General features: G+C 42.0%; 2 protein-coding genes across 6 annotated transcripts in view; both read right to left on the bottom strand.

The window, feature by feature from the left end:
• Positions 1 to 1,387: 1,387 nt before the first annotated feature.
• Positions 1,388 to 8,911, bottom strand: LOC133137950 (zinc fingers and homeoboxes protein 1-like). Its single transcript, XM_061256374.1, has 3 exons — positions 8,550 to 8,911; positions 4,560 to 7,420; positions 1,388 to 4,194 (listed from the first exon to the last, which is right to left on the bottom strand). Exon 2 carries the CDS (start codon positions 7,271 to 7,273, stop codon positions 4,577 to 4,579), a length of 2,697 nt encoding a protein of 898 aa, XP_061112358.1. The 5' UTR covers positions 7,274 to 7,420; positions 8,550 to 8,911; the 3' UTR covers positions 1,388 to 4,194; positions 4,560 to 4,576.
• Positions 8,912 to 10,708: 1,797 nt separating this feature from the next.
• LOC133136313 (ATPase family AAA domain-containing protein 2-like) overlaps positions 10,709 to 13,239 on the bottom strand; it is a 20,701-nt gene continuing 18,170 nt past the window's right edge. For all 5 annotated transcript variants that reach the window (XM_061253672.1, XM_061253671.1, XM_061253670.1 and 2 more), the window contains 4 exons: positions 12,641 to 13,075; positions 12,014 to 12,141; positions 11,117 to 11,245; positions 10,709 to 10,870 (listed from right to left, as the gene is read on the bottom strand). In XM_061253672.1, the coding sequence (XP_061109656.1) occupies positions 10,838 to 10,870; positions 11,117 to 11,245; positions 12,014 to 12,141; positions 12,641 to 13,075 (725 nt within the window). In that variant the 3' untranslated portion in view covers positions 10,709 to 10,837. The remainder of the gene's footprint in view (positions 10,871 to 11,116; positions 11,246 to 12,013; positions 12,142 to 12,640; positions 13,076 to 13,239) is intronic.

Below are 13,239 nucleotides of genomic sequence, written 5' to 3'. Positions count from 1 at the left end.
TTAACAACTTACTTCCAAGATCCTAGTCATCAGCCGATTCATTACAGCATTGCACATGAAACCTACACAACTTAGTCCTAATTTTGGTCTGTCCCTATGGCACTGAAAACATTTGTGAAATGGTGCTGCTGATTGATTGTAGTCTTATACACCAAACTCCAGCATCATGTGTCCAAGCTAAATTGAGATAACCTACTTGAAGACCAGAGGTCTGATTGGTAATAAAGTGCTCAACTTGTGGAAGTAAATCCAAAAAGTGTAGAATTTTCCTGAAAGTATCCATTGGGATCATGACATACTCACTGCAAAAATAAAAGAAGTCAGTCTTAACTTACTTCGTTTTTTAAAATAAATATGACAGATTGCCAATGAGGTGAGAAAGTGACTAAAGATTTGCTATTGGGGAAAGACCATTCCACTTATCAAACAAAACAAGTTATTTTCTGCTTGAAAGAATTTTTTTTTTTTTTTACAGTGACACATGACACAAGACTAAAATTACATTTTGAATGGAGAATCTCCATAAAAACCTAAATTTAATCCAGGACTAAGCTTAATCTGTGTCCTCGAAACTGGCCCTAAGTGTCATAACAACACTAAAACACTTAATACAGGCTTCTTCTTTTTTTTGCTGCAAAGCTGTCTCGTAGGAGGCAAAGGTATCAAACTATTTTTGCTACAGTGGAATAAGTGTGGAAGTCCAGACTAAGAATGTAATGACAGCTTGGTTGTGCAGGTGGCTTGTGAGACTGTTCATGTGCAGTCAAGCAAGAAAAAAAGAAATGCTGGCAAACAGGTGGTGAGAGGAAGGGACATTTTTTTCCAGGTTTTCCAAAACAAGAAATCAGAACATAGCAATGTACAATTAGTTGTTATTGGGTACATATTTGAAGTGGGCTTTCATAAGGACAGAAGAATAGAGCCATAGTCGGTTTACTATGGCACCCTTCCGTAACTTCCCCGAATGATCATTACAGAATAATCAGCAATTGTGTACATATTCAACAATTGTATAACAATCAGACAAATTACTAATTTGTAAAAAGAGAGATTTTGTCTAGAGATAATTCAAAATATATTGCAGTTTGGGGATCTTAACATGCTACGTGACGACATGAAGAATTATGCCAGGATTCCAAGCTTGGAGATCGACTGGAGTATCAAATATTAAAAATCAGTTGAAAAAACGCTTGATGTAATTTAAATTCTCAAATCTCAAAATAGAGAATAAAAATACTTCAGGAAAATAAACTCCTTCCATTTCAAGGTGGTGAAACCTTTAACATAGCTGTGGGAAAATGTAGATAAGGAGTTAAAGCTCTTATATACCTTTAAAGATTAATATGTGACAGAGAAACATTTAAGAAGAAAATCAGGGATGACCATCTCTTCTTCAAAGGTTTATTGAGCACGGTTTCCAAACACATCAGTATAAAAGATATATTTTGTATTACCCAAGTGAAAGCCACAGCTTGTTAAAACATATTTTAGTCTTAAATTGCACTCAACAATACCTTCAGTTCAAGAGAACAAAGCTTGTCGCTGATGAGTGTTTGCATGGGTCCACAGGATTGTCCTGTATCAAGGTAATTAACAAAACACAAGATTCCTCAGAAAAACAAATTATAAACCATATAACATCAGCAACTTTTCATCATGCCTGACTTTCAGCATAGATATTTCACAAAATGTACTAAGTCAAAAGGCAACCGTAGGAGAATAGCTAGAAATTATCACGTTACACCTATTCATTTAACTGGTTGCAGGTTTGACAGCGCATTGATTTACAACGAAGGATAATAAAAATACAAGCATTTCCAGATGAAATGAATCTTTAAAATTATTCTAGCTGTGTCACATACAGGAAAACAGCTTTTGCAAAATTATCATTTGAGCAAGAATCTTTGCATCTATAAGCAAACATGTCCAATGAGAAATGGCTTCAAAAACAAGTCATTCAGTACTCTTTTCAAAGAAAAAAGGAAAAAGAAAACACAGTATAACAATGTACAAGATTCACCTACTTACACACATTATAGGCAAAACTTCACCCAGTCATTAAGGACCTTGATGTTATGTGCTGAAGTCAAGATGGATGGTCCAGGACAGACTCGTAGGAAAGAAATGCAATACTCTTAAATCTTAAACAAGTCTTTCCCCTTTTTTACGCAAGTGAGCAGAACAAAACGGTCAAACCAACTACTGTATTAATTCATTTTATTCTATACACCACACACAAGCAATGGATTGAAGTCAAGCTTAAGCTGAGCATTATTGTAAATTAGAAAATAGTATTTAAAAAAGAATTAAAAACTACAGATCAATTACCAGGGCATAACATATGTACAAGTTGAATGTCAACTTTACCTTGTCCTTAGTGGTTTTGCAGCTAGAACATTCTGGACCAATTAGAAGTTTCAAGTCAGTCTTTTGAGTACCTGTGACCTTGGTACTGTTTAACGAGTGTCAGACACTCCAAACTGCATAGTCCACAGTATCGGCTAGTAAGAGTCCCGGACCGTATCCCATATCCTTCTGGAGTTCTCCATAATCAAACTTAGTGAAAAGTGAGTGAAATTAAAGCATAATGACTGTGAATCTTTACATTAAGCGCTGTTTATTTACAGTCCAGATTGGGACAGCCACTAATTATGTTCAGAACACTTTCATTTGTTATTGCTCTAAAAGTGACTAATTATGTTTTTTAAACATACAACAAATAAATAATTTAATAAAGTACTTTCACATATTAAGAAGCCAGCTGTTAGAGGAATAAAAAATAAAAAAAAAACAATTTCATTGTACAGTATTTCAAATTGACCCCGTAAATTGCCGAACCAAGCTACCATCTTGTCACATTTTGTTACATTGTTGCATATCTGAAAACCGAACAGTCTAATTGTAGGGGGAGGACCAGTCTTGGATGTCCAACCCGATTTAAAAATAAAAATGGTAGATGTTGTACACCAAGGCAAGTATGCACGCACACAGACACACAGACAGACAGACGCGCACACGCGCGCACACGCGCGCACACGCGCGCACACGCGCGCACACACGCGCACACACACGCACACACACAGACACACACACAGACACACACACAGACACACACACACAACAGCAGAAAATACTCCCCTTTCCATTAGCCCTGAACATTTTTAACATGACTTGACTGTGTGCAGTAGTATCTGAGGATACAACTCAGTCTGCATGGTTCACACAGTGCTGATTCAATGCACTGCTTAAGAGATATTCTTACCCGTGATTTGTAAGGAAATCTGTACATACAAAAAAAGAACTAAAAAGCACAATTTTGTGCACTGGAGTAATTTACATTTGGATAAAACTGTGTTCCTTTGCACAGGGACACTTCTCTAGGTCTTTGCTTTAGTTTGGTTTTAAACATGGAAAATATTAGGATCCATCAGTCTGGCAAAAGGACCCCAACTGAGTTTTACTTCACCTAGAAATAAACATTTATCTTATGTTCAAGGCGAACAATGAAGAAAAAGATTACAACCCTGATATCCACCCATAAAAACGGATAGAAAAAGTTTGATTAGCTCCCGTATTTGGTTAATAAAAAAAGCACTTGAAACACAAATGCTAGAATAAATACAGTCTTTCATTGCTCAGCAGAAGAGTTAAAATACTGGTCAAACAATTTAGGATCAAAAGATCTAGTACCGGTTTCAATGATATCTACATATGTTTCTTTCCCCATCTCCTTACAGGCCATTGCTGAAACAATGACGAGGGGGCAATAAATAAGGAGTTCTTCCTTTGAACTTGGAAAAAAGAATACTTGATGTCACAAATGTTCAGGAACATTTGGTCTCAAAAGTCATTACGTTACCAGTAAGAATTATGTGAGGTTTCACCACCAAGAAGTGGTCTAAGACCCATTATAAAACAGAGGTAGTGGTCAGTTTGCCTAATAAATAATGTGCTAACAGGTTTAACGATCAGGGTGAAGCCGTGTCGAGACAGATTTTCAGAGTAACCAATCTGCTGGAAAAAGGAAACGCCAACAGCAGCGTTACTTTGGCACCAGACATCCTCCATTGGATTTGAAAATAACTGTGACTCCCTTTGCATTTGGTTGGTCCACTACGTAACACAGCTGAGGCTCATTCAGCAGAGAGATGAACATCTTCCATCTTCTTCTGCAGTATACATAAAGTGAAAATTCTGAGGGTGCAAAATGGGAGGAAATAATTAGCCATATAAAAAAAAAGAAGAAGAAAAAAACAGTTTTTGAAATTACATGTATGCTAATATTAGCACACAAACTATTGTAATGAAAGCATCCAAAGAGGGCACATTTTATTAATGTAGTAGACAAATGTGCAATGTTAATTTCATTCTTAATTTATGAAAAATCATTGTCATTATTGAGAAAAGCAGATGTGGAAATTAAAGTACTGAAATCAGAAGAATTGTAAAAGGGTGAAGTAAGTATTTTTCCTTCTTGTAGGCTGAGACAATTCATTCAACAAATTCACTGCTGCTAGGCATGCACCTATGTGTTTTACCCCTCCTAAACTCTCACGTACCTAGATCATCATCAAAGCTAATCCTCCGATCCCGACAGTGTTCGTCTAACACTCTGGGGGGGCTCCCATGCATCGCTGTCATCAGTTTCATCTTCCTCTTCATCTTCATCTGCAGCGCCGTCCATCTGCTGTTCCGCCACCGCATCACTCTCACCCTCCGCCTGCGCCGCCTCCTCCTCCACGTCCTCCAGAAACGGGTCCACACCCATTTCCTGCCTTTTGCCAACTTCAGCAAACCAGTCCCGCACCTGCTCATAACCCATGTTAGACTTCGCTACCAGCTCATCCAGATCCTGCTCATTCAAAAACTTGTGCTTGAGGTAGTACTCCTTCAGAGACTCTTTGCCACTCTTGAACTTCATTGGAGGGGGTGACCGGGCCCAGTTAGAGGAACGTTTGTTCCTCCGGGACCACCCCCTGCCTCGATTTCGAGCCCTGCCTTTCCCCCTCTTCCTGTACCCACTGCCATTTATGGCCCCAACGTTCCCGCTTTGGTAGAAGTAGTACCACTTGAGGTTGCCGTTTTTCCAGGCGTATCGAGTGTCGCCAAACCAATTGACAATGTAAGACCTGGGCAGCCCGCTCTCATCCGCCAGCTTGTCATACTCTTCTGCCGATGGCCACTGGGTGCGCACAAATGCGGCTTTCAGGATGTGGAGCTGCTCTGGGGTTTTCTTTCCCATCTTGTCCCTGCTCTGCCGCTTTCCGCTGGGAGGAGTCTGGCTCCTCTGCCGGGGAGAGGAGTGAGATTTAACAGCCTCACTGTCCTTCTGCTCAACTTTAGGTTCTATCACCTCCGGCGCTTTCCTCCGCTCTGTGAACCAGGCGTCCACCTCCCGCCGGGTGAGCTTAGTTTCTGTCCTAAGCCTACTCAGCTCCTCGTCAGTAGGCGTTTTGCATTTCTGAAAACTCTCCTCCAAGACCAGCAGTTGTTCAGGGGTCTTCTCCTTGAACTTCTGGAGTGTGAAGTCTGGGAAAGGGTTGCGCGTCTTGGCACGCGTTTCTTTGACAGGCACCGATGGGGGAGACTCGGTGGTTTCATCACTCGAGTCGATTATGATGGGGGCACTGCCGCCGGCGCTTGGGGGACTCTCGTTGAAAACGAAGACGTGGTTGTTCTTCGAGTTGCGCTGGTTGTACCGTGTATCACTGAACCACTTCTTGATCTCACCCTTGGTGAGGCCAGTCAGCTTCATCAGCCGGGAGATCTCTGCATCACTGGCAAAATGATTCTTCAGGTAGCTAGCCTTCAGCTCTCCCAACTGCTCCTTGGACTTCTTGGTCCGCAATCCAAGGCTGTCCAGGCCGAGGGCAGAGTTTTCCTGAGGGGTCAGAGCAGGGGGCTGGAGAGTGGTGGCCCTCTTTGTTTCCACAGCAGGAGGGGTTGTCTGGATAGTGGCGGGTTTTGGGAGCTGTGCTTGGTTGGCCATTCCAGCTACTGTCAGTGTGATGGGCGTAGTCACTGGCAAAGTATTGGCTCCACAGACCTGTGTCAGGACAAGGCCCGGCTGCCCCACAATCTGACAAGTCTGTAGGATAGACTGCAAGCCATTGGCGGTAGTAGAGAGGTGGGCGGGGATGACGGTTATAGTTTGGGGCACCGTGTGAACTGTACCATTGAACTGTTTCCTCCTGGCATCCTCCACCTCCTCCGGGGTCCAGCTCACCCCGTGCTTCAACCGCTGTGCAGAGAACCAGATCTTTATCTGCTCCTCCGTGAACTTCGTCTGGGCCGCAAGCCCCATGATCTCAGACACCGAGGGGTACGGGAACTTGTTGTAGGTGCTGACCAGCAGTGTGTTGCTGTCCATGGCTCCATTGTATGTGGGGATACTGCTGACTGGTATCAGCAGCTGGGTCTGAGAGTTCTGCTGTGCCTGCAGGGCAGACAGGACCTGGGCCAGGCTTGCTGGGAGAACAGTGGCTGAGTTGATGATGGTCTTCTTTGGCTCCGCCTGCAGCAGATTGGAGCAGTTGACAACGATGCTGGGCTTGACCTGTTCGACAGGGACTGGGGTGATGGCAGGGACCGAGGTCACCTCCTTGGGCTCCTGCTCACCCTCGCTCTCCACCTTCACCTCATCCTCCTCAGCCACCTTGTGGGACACGGCGATCCTTTTGGGCTCGGCCTTGTTCTTCATCTTCATGATGGGGGTCTTGCTGAGTGGGATGCCAGAGACGGAGATGTCCTCTCCTTCCTCGCCCGCCTCCTGCTGCACAAAACTGCCGTCAAATGTCAAATCATTGACCGTCTGTTCAAAGATGGTCTGGTTGTTGCGCTTCACCATGGTCCTTGTGAAATTGTCCTCCCCTGGATGGTAACGTGTGTTGTGCTCCGAAAGTGCATCGTACCGCTTAGTTAGAAAGTTGCACTCCACACACACGTAGGAGGAGTTGAGAACCACATTTGGGTGCTCAGTGTCAACGTGAAACGTGAACATGTTGAGGTCTGGGGTCTGGAAGCTGCAGTATTTGCACTCGTAGCCTCCTTCTACCATACTGGAGTCCATGGTTTTGATGTAGCGGTCAACGGCCTGCATGTCGTCCTCACCCGGTTCATTTTCTTCTGAGGCCTTGGTGTCTTCAGCAGGAGCTGCCACTTCATCCTCGGCTTGTTCCTCTCCCTCTGTTATCGCCACCATCTTTGCGTCCTGCTCCACCGTTTCAGAAGGAAGGACCATGCAGGGAGTCGTTGACTTCCGTTTGCTAGCCATTGCGTGCCAATAACGCCAAAACAAAAGATTGGTTTGAAAAAATTATAACAATTAATTGTGCTTATTTGTTAATTATTCCTCCTCATTAGACAGTTAATTTCACATGTTTTGACATTTGCGCAGTATGAAGTGGTCCCCAGTTGCTCCCTGCAAGAGAGAAAAAGACCAGCTTTAGTTGTTGGGGGTTTTTTTTTTTGGGGGGGACTACATGCAGAACAAAAGTATTGCATTGTGACAGTAGCTAAAGGAACTGGAACAGCAATGGGGGGAAAATTATTTTAGTACTGGTCTTATTCTAATCAGAAAATGTCAATCAATAATTAATAAAATGTAAGAAACGAGTGATGAGTTACTGATTACTAATGCTAATACAAGACATTACAATACAAGACAATCATGCCGAGACGACCGATACTTTGTGTTAGGCTAAAAGTTAGAATACGCTCGATATTTCACAACTGACCACTGTGGCTAATTGGTCTAAAATACTGCAAATTAAAATAGTTAACGCTCGCCAATGTCTAGCATCAGGGTTATCAAACCAGGAACGTACGTAGATAAATGTGACACTGCAGAGTGCTTATGCTTTATCTGACATTATTAGGGATGGATAATCTGGAATAAACAAAACGGCACATAGATCAGAGTACACCGCTAGCTAGCTAGATTAAAACTTTGCTGCCGCGTCAAATCTTTTCAGGAACTGCATATTTATAGCCAAATTACACTGCAACTAAAACCAGAATGTATTAAGTTTGCAACGATATCGAAAAATCCATGATTTGATTCGCAGGCTTCTAGTAAGCGATTCGGTAAACACTAGACTAGTTTAATATAGCTACGAAAACAAGTGAGCAAAGTGCACAAATGCGTCCACTTTGTGCCCGTTTCAAGCACAAAGCATCGTCGAAAGAAAGCAGTCTCAAAAAATGATGAAGCAAACAAGCATGCGAGCGGTTAAATTTCCAAGTCACAAGACTGCCAACTCGCTGCGCTACCATCCATATAATGGTACTTTACCAACTTGGCTACCTAATGTTTAAAAACGGAGCGCAGACGAAGTCAAGTTATTGTCAGTAGCGAGCTGGCTATTGAGCTTCCGTCAGTCAAGTAAACTCGCTATCAAGCTAACCTTAGTCTGTGTAGCTGTAGCTGGCTAGCTAGCTTCGTTGGCAAAAGAAGGTCCAACACTATCTTGTTGACTGAACCAGTTCGAATGAGGCTGTGACAGCAGAGATTGATTGCACAGTGGACATGTAACGTGCTGGAGATCTACCAGAATGAAGAGTCGCTCAGCCGATAGCTCCACGGAGGGCAGCTCTGCAGTGCTGTCTTCCGTTTCAGCCTCTTCGTTCCCTCCCTTAAGTGAACAGTCTGTTGTTGTGCGGCTACAGGCTCAAGCAGCAGCAGCAGAGAGCAGAGAGCAGAGGCAGGCAAATGAAACGAGTCCGACTGCCGTAGCCACAGATGCGCAACAAAAAATGCAGAATGTTTTTTGGCCTCCGTTACTTTCGGTTTTCGCTTTCGATAGAATCAGTGGTACATGCAGTTACACAGACAAGTTAGCCATTACTATATTGGACAAAGAAAATAGTTCGTGTATTGTAGCTAAATCGTAGCTAGTTTTTTAATCGACCGGGCGTCACCATCGATGAAAGTACGTCCTTGCGTCATCGCAAGGCGACTCCCCCTCCCAGTTGCAAGGTCGTAAAACTAGTTACCTTGGTAAATAAACTTGCAAACAGGCCTAAACTTTCATCTCACGACGACAGAAAGTTTATAATTAGACGGATGTTTTAGTAGCCGTATGTAAAGCTAAGTTATCATTAATATATAGGTGTACCCCATCCAACAAACTAGCTGCTGACAATATTTGCAGCCGTCAGTCGTTTCTCTGCAGTTTACGAATAGCTACGTTACTTTTGTTGCGATGGAAAAAAGGAAACTAGGGGCGGATCGATACTGAAGTATCCATACTTACGATTCAGACATTATTGTTTTTGAGAATCGATTCTTACATTAAATCTTGATACCAAATATTTTCTATAGCAAATATTCTAAAAAATGTTTATAAAATTGAATGTGTATGATACTAAAAATGTGATACAATGAAATGCAAGAATACTTTTCTCGGTAATGTAGTACTATTTTGCGTCCAACACCCACCGTACTTTGAACACATGAATAGAAAACATGACCTGCTCTCCAAAAGCCCTTTCATCTGGTGGACTCAATACCAGTTATAAGGGAGTCTGGGGACAGTTAAACAATTGGTCAGTTGTAACACCATCAATTTGACCAACAAGGGATGAGTTGTGGTAACGTGATCACTTCTGTCCAAACCCATATTCCCCTTTGAGCTTACAGGAGAAGTTTGATGACTCTATATTAAAGATTGGAATATTGGGTGTTTTTAAGTAACAACAAAAAAAGACTTCCGTGGTAGTAATAGGCGGTTTCTCTAGTAAAACGTCATGCTTCAAATTCCGTTTCATGCCAAAATAGGTGGCTATGTACTGGCTGCCGGGGTTGGCGATGTTCTGACCTTTATTCTGATTGAAATGTACTGTTTTTGGCATTTTATTTCTCAGCATGCTAATGCAAGGATTTTTAGAAATAAAGGTGTTTTTAAATTTAAAGACTAAAAAGCATAATTTATTTTATTTTAAATTAATTTTTAACAGGGTGACGTAAAATACATATTTGTAAAATTGATTTTGTTTTCAAATGGTGTTAGAGAGGATATTATATTTCATGTTTAAAAATGAAAGGGTTTACTTTTCATTTGTTTTATTGACAATGGACAATTGAATGGACTTTACAGGTACAAGTTGGAGTAAAACAACAATTGTGTTACAATTGTCCCCGGTTTCCCCGTCTCTTTACTGATGATGGGGGCAAGGGGGCTGCATGAAGCGCTTTTCTGCGCACCTGAGATGGGGTATGTATGTGCGGTCTCTGATTAGTGGTGTAAATGTCATACAAATAAGATATCGGCAACTCACTCCAGTAAAATGTAAGTTGAACGTTTTTGCTTTAGTTATCACTTGTAGGTTAACAAAGCACGTGCACAACTTCTCCATAAAACAGTATCATCCACAGTTGTTTGTTTATATATATACCTCAACAAAGTTATATAAAATTGGTAGGACACTGTAGAAGTACATGTGCATTGTACTCAATAATGACCGAATTCAGAAGCATTAAATGACTATAAGAAAATAATGGATAGCAGAGCGACAGGTACAAAAGTCTGCTGCTCTTTTGGACAGCTGAAAGATCTTTGTACTTTTTCCCCATTCAGTGGGAAACGATCATTAAAGCTTTTTCAAGTTCAGATGCATTTTATATACATCTATCTTGCACATGGATTATTATTATGTAGCAAATACATCTCATCAGTGTGTATGCCTAAAATCAAGTGCAAAAACCAGGCATTTTTGAAAAACTTTAATTAAATGTAATACAAGTCGTTTAGAAATATTAATGCGTAAGTTGTGTACATTTACAAGCGTTGTAGGCTGGAATAAAAACTTTAAATAATTTGCATCATATGCGAAGAAGTTAGGTAAAGCTCTCAATTTCCATTTTCATTCCCTGAAAAAGACAAATTAAATAATTTTAGGAAAACCTTACAGAATGTACTTTTGTACACATTAAATTATCAGAAAATACTGACAGCAAGCATTATCCTACAGAACACAATTAAGTAATATATTCAAAAGTAGCAGTATTCAAACCATTTTGTGGACATCCTCAGTTGAAACAAACTCAAAAAAAGTCTCAAAGTATGTGGATGGTGTATGGTAAGCAAAATGTTTAGTTCATAGGCAAGTTACCCACCTCAATGAGTGCAGTCTTATCGTAGTCTTTGCGGTGACGGTAGATGCTCTGACATAACAATGCATAAAGCTTCTCAAGCTGATACACCTCATACCCCTCAGTCTTTGAAACCACTCTACTCAGTAATTCCTGTAATGTGAAGATAACAGCCATCAGGATACTTTCAGATGTGTAACCTTGTTGGCAGTTGGTATACATAAAGGGCTTCAAAACTGCTTATATAAAACAGCTTCATATTATTGGCAACATCAAGCTTTAGATACCAACCTACAGTGCCCTCCATAAGGTTTGGGACAACTTTATTTTATTTACAAAACATTTAAACAAATATTTGTTGGGACAAACATTTATTCATTTGCCTCTGCTCCACAATTTGAGATTTGTGATTTTTTTAAAAATCACATGTTGTTAACGTGCACATTCCTGTGCATGTTCTTGGCAAACTGTAACCTGGCCATCCTGTTTTTGTGGCTTGCAGTGTGGCTTTTTGGTGATGATTGCAGTATTTCTGTTCATGAACTCTTCTGCAGGCAGTGATCATTGACGAAGCCTAGTTCGGTCAAAGACTAGAGGAAAAACTAGGTGATGAGATCTCTCTTATACCTGCATTAAGGAGGCAATTAAACACACCAGTACCATTACAAATACCTGTGAAGCCATGTGTCCCAGACATTATGGTGCCCTGAAATGGGGGAACTTTGTATAAACACTGCTGTAATTTCTACATGGTGAAACCAATATGCATAGAAATAGCCTTTAATAAAATGAGAATGTGCACTTTAACCACTCCAAATCTAAAATTGTGGCAAATCAAGACATAATGCGTCTTTTCCCCAAACATTATGGAGGGCACTGTATAGCGGACACTGGTGGAAGAGGATGCGGCTTTGTAAATACCTTCAGCTTCTCGTGGTCGACGACCAGCTGTGGGGTTTTCTGTGTGAGGATCTTCATGGCCTGCTCCATATCCATGTGCTGCTGTACCTGGCTCTTCCTCCCACGGGTCATGCGCACCGCACCCTTCTCTGCGTGGGCACAAGGACACGAGTGGAGCAGAGCACACCACAGAGCTACAAAGCCTCTTTGCGGAGTTAGCCCTAGACATTGTATCCCAAATACACACCTACCCTCAAGGGACTACATGCAAGCAGCTCTTGGTCTACACAGAAGGACATTAATAAGAGCCTTATTACTTGACCACTCTTCTCTTGGAATTACAACATTTTGAATTGGGAGTTTTGTTCTGTAAATTAGTGATACTTACTAGAATATTTTTACAGTTTAATTTTCTGTCTGAGAAGAAACGTACTCCATATTTTAATAATGCAACAAACAGCAAAGGAATAATGTGTTTAATACATATTGAAATGTAAAAAAACACTTGGATGCAAGGGAAGTAAAAGCTTATTTTTGGCAAGTTGGAAACATGCAAGTACATGGTGATATACTGGGCCTATTCTGCAAGGCTAAAATCTGCCACACTGTATCATCACCAAGATGAAATATGGTAAGAGCCGCACCAACCTGTAATAATATCTTCCTCTACTGTCTCAGGCACTGTAGACTCAGGGGGAGGTTTTTCCCCCAGATCTAAGGCCTCTGCATGGGTGTGGGTAGACTCCGCTGAGGTGTGGTCGGGCTGACGGCCTTCATCCACTGGGGGCTGAGCAGGCTGCTCCATTCCCTCCTCCTCCTCCTTCTCCTCCTCCTCCTTCTCTGGTTCGGAGCTCTTCAGCAGCTGTGGCTCACACTCCATAGAGGAGTCTCCGCCAGCCTCCAGGTCCTCCACGCCTGACTCCTGAGCGTGTTCCGCCTCCTCTTCGCCCTCCTCGCCGTCCTCGTCCTCTTCCTCCCCTTCCTCCCCGTCCTCTTTGGAGGCGTGAGCGGAGGAGGAGCACTTCTTCTTGGTGATGATGCCGTTGCTCCATCGGCTCCGTCTGCGTTTCTTCTTGTGAGATGCTGCGAGCCAATTGGTGGAAAACAACAAGACAGGACATTTCACAAAAGTGCCGAGCCAGAAGAGGCCGGGACAAATGCACCGGTTACCTGGAGTGGTCAATCTGGGGTCAATCTTCTGCTTAATGGACATCCGTCCATCAACCTGAGAAATTATTCCTCTTCAC

The sequence above is a fragment of the Conger conger genome, chromosome 9 (assembly GCF_963514075.1).
Source record: "Conger conger chromosome 9, fConCon1.1, whole genome shotgun sequence".
Lineage (NCBI taxonomy): Eukaryota > Metazoa > Chordata > Actinopteri > Anguilliformes > Congridae > Conger > Conger conger.
The sequence above is the reverse complement of the archived record's forward strand: the minus strand, read 5'-3'. Positions and strand labels throughout refer to the sequence as shown.

Bases quoted from the DNA above. Each gene is read 5' to 3' on its own strand.
- LOC133137950 (XM_061256374.1), bottom strand. From the start codon at position 7,273: ATGGCTAGCAAACGGAAGTCAACGACTCCCTGCATGGTCCTTCCTTCT.